General features: G+C 34.8%; 1 protein-coding gene across 1 annotated transcript; it reads left to right on the top strand.

The window, feature by feature from the left end:
* Positions 1-4,158: 4,158 nt before the first annotated feature.
* On the top strand, positions 4,159-6,692 carry LOC139823459 (gem-associated protein 6). The gene is made up of 2 exons (XM_071796020.1): positions 4,159-4,448; positions 6,314-6,692. Exons 1-2 carry the CDS (start codon positions 4,294-4,296, stop codon positions 6,645-6,647), a joined length of 489 nt encoding a protein of 162 aa, XP_071652121.1. The 5' UTR covers positions 4,159-4,293; the 3' UTR covers positions 6,648-6,692.
* The last annotated feature ends 519 nt before the right edge of the window (positions 6,693-7,211 follow it).

Here is a 7,211-nt window from a genome sequence, read left to right as displayed (position 1 = left end):
GATTTGACCTAACCTAATCTAAAAAACTATTTTTAATGATTAATCATTATTGTATCACAATAACCAGTAAGGATTTTCGCCTTCTAAGTCTTTATTCTTAAAAGGAATGGAATGAAAGTGTTTCGTTAAATAAATAGTTAAGTAAAGATATGCAAACTAAAAACATTTGGTAATTATACAGTTTAGCCCACTCACCTCCAATATCGATAAAATTATACTCAATCACGCGTTTTTGCACGAAACGAAAGAATTTGGTAGAAAAAAATCGTCGCTCTGCCGCGCGAAGCGAGATATTAATCGTTAAAGTTTTTTTTTGTTAAAGTTGACGACTATCTTTCAAGTTGCTGGCACTAGAGAAAAAAATAGTGAAACACCGGCTGCGTTCAGCCGATACTCCGCTAGCCTAGCAATCGTGAGCAGTCGCTCGTTTCCTCTCCTTTAGGGCCAATTTCACGAACCACAGTTAGCTTAACCGATGGTTAAAGTTAGCAGAATTGACCAATAGAAATGAATCCACCCTGCTTTCTATTGGTCAATTCTGCTAACTTTAACCGTCGGCACCGACGAGATACTATTAAAGACCGACAACCCTGGGTAAATTTTCGTGACTGCCCGGGAGCCCGGTGGTAATTGAAGAATACTGACATTATCGACTGTTTTGGCTATTCGACTATTCCACCGACGAGATACTATTATAGTAGGTCTACAATGCGAGTCGTAAAGTCGTGAGTCGTAAGAATTGACCAATCACAATCGAATTTGAGAAGAATAATCAACTGTGATTGGTCAATTCTTACGACTCACGACTTTACGACTCGCATTGTAGACCTAGCATTAAAGACCGACAACCCTGGGTAAATTTTTGTGACTGCCCGGGGGCCCGGTGGTAATTGAAGAATACTGACATTATCGACTGTTTTGGCTATTCGACTATTCCAAAGAAGGGAGTTTTACACCTCAACAAAGTTAGCCCCCCCAAGTGGATTATTGATATATTTTTTTTTACCAATCGTTTGATGGTTGATTGGTAGTATTTGGTACCGTATTCAAAACGTTCGGTAGTTTCTCGTTTTTCTAGGAAATCAAAAACAAATTTTTGATCTTCTTTTAACCCCCCCACTTTGACTGTGGTAGTTTTTTTTTTTTTTTTAATCGATTGGCGATTGATTGGCAATGTTTGGTACCGCATTAAAAACTTTTGGTGGTTGCGCGTTTCTTTAGAAAATCAAAAAAACAAATTTTTGATCTTTTCTTAGCCCCCCCACTTTGACTGTGGTAATTTTTTTTTTTTTAATCGACTGGCGATTGATTGGCAATGTTTGGTACCGCATTGAAACCTTTTGGTAGTTTCGCGTTTTAAAAAAAAAGAATTAATTGTCAACAAATTTTTAACCTTCTTTAGCGCCTATACTTTGACTGTTGGAAATTTTAAATTCTTTTTTTACCAATCGTTTAGTGGTTGATTGGTAATGTTAAGAGCTGTAAGTTATTGAAAATTTTATTTTAACATTCCAGTTATGTATAGTGACGATTGCACACATTGTGGGCATTCAGGAGCGCATACGTATGTATGTATGTACACGCACTAGGCTCTGCGGTCACATGCGCATGCTCTAGGGCTTAAGCGGGGCGCACACACTTCTGCACAACGCATAATGCGTAAGCATAAGAAAATTGATTGGTCTATTTCCTTATGCACATGCATATGGACCAATCAATTCTCTCATGCTTATGTTTATGCGCTATGCAGGTTTGTCTGGATTGACCTTAAAGGCCATCGCACACAAAATTGCATAGGCTGCATAAGCATAGCATAAAGCCCCTCGCACAATGCCAGGCAACAGGCAATAGGAACAGGGAATAGAAATCAGAAATCATGTATATATGCAGAATAAACAGTGACACAGGCAATAGACACAGAGTTTCCGTCACGTTGGAAATTCTGTGCCTATTGCCTATTGCCAACCAGAAAAAATATGTAATTTGCAACACGCATCTGCATACTTTTTCTTAAAAGCAACTATATGTCTTTTTTATATTTCCTTCTTGGCATTGTAAACTGAAGTAAATAAATGATTCTATTTTATATATCTATATAAAAAAGACATAGTTGCTTTTAAGAAAAAGTATGCAGATGCGTGTTGCAAATTACATATTTTTTCTTAAAGGAAATATACCTTTTTTTATACCAATTGATTCGTCTCATTATTCTGTGCATAAAAGTGTTAAGGTAACATTACCGAAAGCTTAATTTTTTACAAGATATTTTGTATTTTATGACAAAATATTAAAACTTTCAAGCCTTATAATTCCAAAAATTCTTAATGAAAAAATACTTTATTATAGTGTTTTGAAAAGCTCTAGAGATTAGCTGCAAGAATATGCATTGAAAAATAGGGATTTCCATTTAAGAAATTAAAGGTGTCGTTCACGTGAGCTTTAAACGATCATCCAAGGTGAAACCAATGGCACCATCTTATGTGCCCCTTCGATCCAAACAACTTTTGTATAAAACATTTCTTCCGAAAACGTCAACTTTCCAAGATAATCCAGGGTCCCGACCTTTTTGTTACACCCGGTATATATATATATATATATATATATATATATATATATATATATATATTATTCCTTTATATATATTTGAAATGCAATAAATCATTAAAATTATGATGGAGCAATAAGGAGCAATGAAGGAGCAATCGTTCTATGCCGTATAAAGTTGCATAGAGTTATTATAAATATGTTTTTCAATAAAAATTAGAAATTTTTCGTTTTTATTAAATATCTCAAAAAATAATAATTTTAAAAGGGGAGCAATTGTCGATTCTGAGAGAGCAATTAGGGAGCAATCGTTTGAGCTATAATTCATTAAAAAATATGAACTTGCAGCGCCAACTTATTTCCGGTGGTAAAACTCCCTTCTTTGGAATAGTCAAATAGCCAAAACAGTCGATAATGTCAGTATTCTTCAATTACCACCGGGCCCCCGGGCAGTCACGAAAATTTACCCAAGGTTGTCGGTCTTTAATGCAGGTAATAGGCTCGTTCCTGGGTACTGCAAATAGCACATTGGATCTACAAAAAAGCCTGACTGCGATAATTTTTTTGCTGCAGATCATCTGAAGTGATACCTCTCTGGTATCACATAGCAGGGGTCTGCAAAGCAATTTTTGATAATTTGTTGGATACAACTTATAAATGTTATCTAATTTGTTGTAAACTTTATAAACAAGACGTATATATCCATAAAGAATCTATAAAACGTTTAGTTAACATATTTTAATTATCCATTAAAGCTCCATGAAACATCTATGGTTGATCTATACAACGCGCGGCTAAAAGAGATCTATTAAGGGTCGACAGGAGTAACACTACCGACCTGTCGGGTTGCTTAGCTGCGAGTCCGTATTTTATTTATTATAAATTTTTTAAGAGCCAAAATGGAAAATCCAGCTATGTACCAGCTTGCGGCTGATATTACTGATTAAAACGAGCATAAGTTTAATGAGATTCGTTAATTAATTTGGCTAAAATTTGGGAAAAGCCGTTCCTAAGCAGCTTTGCAGCTCTAGCAAGCCTGCAAAGCTGCTTAGGAATGGCTTTTCCCAAATTTTAGCCAAATTAATTAACGAATCTCATTAAACTTATGCTCGTTTGAATCAGTAATATCAGCCGTAATAACTTTAACCATCGGTTAAGCTAAGGCTACGGTCAACGTGACGCTACAAATGCTTTGGAGCGTTCTTCTTCTCTTTCTTTCTTCATTAAAAGAAAAAAGAAGAGGAATGCTTCGAAGCATTTGTAGCGTCACGTTGACCGTAGCCTAACTGTGGTTGGTGAAATTGGCCCTAATACGTCTAATGGAGGTGCGAAATGTGGAACTATTCGCAGTCTTCGCACACGGAATCAGCTGCGGGCCCAACACTCTCGGTTGTGATTGATGGCCGCAGTCAGCCAATCAGCAAGCGAGCCGCCGGATGCGCTTCTCTTACAGCGTTTTCGATTTGCGACTCAAACCGACTCGGGTCGCATCATGTATACAGGACTCTAGCATCATTGACGTGGAAAACATACATATCTATGTATTTATTCCACGTCCATTGATGCGACCCGAACCCGAGTCGGGTCGAGTAGCAAATCGAAAACGCCATTATTATTTAGGACTCTAGTCTAGATATACTATGTCTATGGCTATTACTTTAAAGAATACTGCACTCTCTTAAGATTTAATATCGTATTGATCGGAAAAGAAGCAGGTGCCATAATTTGAACAAGAAGACCTCTGTGAATATGAGTATGCAAAAACATTTAAACTTTTCACATCAAGTATTCAAAAACGATCCAATCTTATTCGAGAGTTACGTTGGAAAGAAAATTAAGATAATGATGAAGGACGAAAATATTCACTGTGGTGTTGTTTACACGGTTGATCCGGTATCAGAAAGGTTAGAAAAGCTATTGAAATTATTTTATTAGTAATCTATAATACATGTAATAAAATTCTAAGATATCACAGATTTTTAATTCTAAACTTAATTTTACTTTTTATGATAAAAATGGAACGTATTTACGTCTGTTAGGACAATTCTCTTTTTTATATTTTATTTGCCTGAAAAGCATAATCTTTGAAATCTGGATTTTATTATGAAACTGAATGTGTGATGTACATATGTGCTTTTATGTAAACACATCTTTTTATGAAAACTCTTTGTTTATATAAAAAAATATGCGCTTTATTTTTCTTTACATTTATATAAAATTGTATCTTCTCGGATCTTTATTTATATTCATGATTAACTTATACTTTAAAAAAGGTATTAGTTTTTAAAAAATTTATATTTTGGAGAAGTTTTACAGATTTTATTATAGATACATTATTGTTTATAAAAAAAATACTAAGAAAGACTCGAGTTACGCCTTTCTAGGATTTTTCTAGGATAAATGGAACTTGCAACGTTTCTTGTATTCTTCTCCCTTCCCTTCTTATTCTGTTCTAAATAAAGCGGATCGTTAAAGCTTGTTCGTCATACTTGGTCAATTGTTATTAAAGATGCCATGTAGACGTGCAAGAGAGCTGTACTCAATAAACAAATTGCCTGCAATATGACAATAGATTGGCAGTATATTTGCTCACATATTACAACAGATTTGATATCATCTGTGTCCGCATTAAGGTGGTCCTTTCGTGAGAACAAGTATTAGATAGGTACCTAAATTTGATATATGTTAAATATACAATAATAAGGGGCATGTGCACGAAAAATCAAGTGAGGTTACCGACACTTTACAAGAAATAAGTCATTCTAAATGTGCGTTCGCGGAGCGTGCCATTGTCATTCTATCCTTGTTTACATCTAATGAACGAGAAAGATAGAATGATGCAAATCGCCACGTCCGAGGTTTTCAACGAATAATACATGTACTTAGCGATCAGATGAATACATTATTCATGTCTTAAAATATTCCCTGAAGTTTCCGGATTTCGTACATACCTTGAAAATAAAGGCTTGCCGAATGTTTTGCTCTGATATATGAGGTTAAATAAGTAGTGGTCCAATCGCATATTGCTTTACTCGTACTGTCATGCCTGACCTAATCTAAATCGAGTCCAACCGCACTACTATTGTGATATTTTTTTAATTAGTAAATAATTAAATACGATTAAATCGTGCGTGTAAAATCATATTATATTATTATCATTATTGGGATGTTGTGTAATGTTTGTCAATATGTCTGTTTTCAATTACCTCATGACGGACTGTTACTTGACTAGCTGGATCCGCGAAAGGACCACCTCGTTCTTTTGCCGGCAAAACCGATATAATCTGACAGCGAATTGTTGGCAAAAACCGAACAGAATGTCATTTCGTAAACATGTAAATGAAATATATTATTTAAATTATATGATTGCAAAATGACATATTTTGTTCAGTTTGCAGTCAATCTGATATATTCTGTTAGTGGATTCTGTTACATTTCTACTGATAAAATTCTATTGACAATATTTATAGCAGATACTTTCAAAATCTGCTCTCGATAGATTTGGCTAGAATATTCAAGTCAGAGATTTTGACAGGAAACACATATTATTGGCATGAGATATTGTAATGCTTTTTCAATGAACTTCTGTAATTCAACTCTTTCTTGATATGCTGTTTTTTATGAACAATAATACATTTATTCTACTATTACAAGCAATAGGTTGTATTATATATTTCTTACATTATTTAAGTTCTATTTAATGACTTTTTATATTTGAGATTGTCAATTTTAATTATTTAAATGCAAATAACGATATATTATTTTGCAGCATTGTGGTTCTACAGTCCAAAACGTCTACACAATATCGTCTTAAAATAATATTCAGTCATGCGATAAAAAATGTCGAACTAACATCGGAAGTCGAAATGCTTGTGCCGGAATTGTTTTCATTATCACCTGCAAATCTTTCACATGTGATGGTTACTAAAAGAAAGAATATTGTTATGCAATTATTATTGGACAATCGATTTCCAGTTAAAGAGGAGGATGGTATTTTATTGATAGAAGATACTGTCTCGATAGAACCCCCATATTATCCCGAAAATTGTACCTGTACTAATAGTATTATTCTTAATAAAGTACAGAGTATTTTACGCAAATAAATGTAAAAGTTGAATAAAATCAACGGAACCAAAACAAAATCATAATCCAAGAATACCATGATTTATCCTAAAAAAATATATATATATATTTTTAAATAGTGTTCGCGATCGAACCTAAAACCGGTGCCGTTTAATTAATCCAGCGAATAATACAGCGAATTAAAATTATCTTCTAAATAATTTTTGTTAAATTCTGCCTTTCAATTTAAAGTTGTCTAAATTCAAAGTTATAAAACTAAGAATAGATCCGTTCGCAGAAATAATCATATATTTCCCGGAACACGAGAAGGGCAGAAAAACAGTGCTAAAGTTTTTGCCTATACCGACTCGCTCCTTTGTCTCGGGGCCTCGGTAGGCGAGGCAAACACTCGGGGCAAAGCGAGCGGGCGGTATACCAAAACAGCTGATCGATTGCCGACCTCGAGATCAGCTGAGCCGTTGACATTCGTCAAATTACGGATTTCACGGGATGTCGACAGCTGATTGGCTCAGCGGATTTTTCGGCTCGTTACCGGGGGTCCGGAGGATTCGAGAAAATTCCGAAGTTCGCTGGGAATAAAACCT

Source organism: Temnothorax longispinosus, unplaced genomic scaffold (genome assembly GCF_030848805.1).
Source record: "Temnothorax longispinosus isolate EJ_2023e unplaced genomic scaffold, Tlon_JGU_v1 HiC_scaffold_103, whole genome shotgun sequence".
Lineage (NCBI taxonomy): Eukaryota > Metazoa > Arthropoda > Insecta > Hymenoptera > Formicidae > Temnothorax > Temnothorax longispinosus.
Note: the sequence above shows the minus strand (reverse complement) of the source record. Positions and strands in the feature narration are given on the sequence as shown.

What these genes read in the sequence shown, in the direction of transcription:
- LOC139823459 (XM_071796020.1), top strand. Translation starts at nt 4,294, where the DNA reads ATGAGTATGCAAAAACATTTAAACTTTTCACATCAAGTATTCAAAAAC. An exon ending in GTTGATCCGGTATCAGAAAG is followed by an intron (nt 4,449 to 6,313) that starts GTTAGAAAAGCT and finishes ATTATTTTGCAG; the next exon opens with CATTGTGGTTCTACAGTCCA.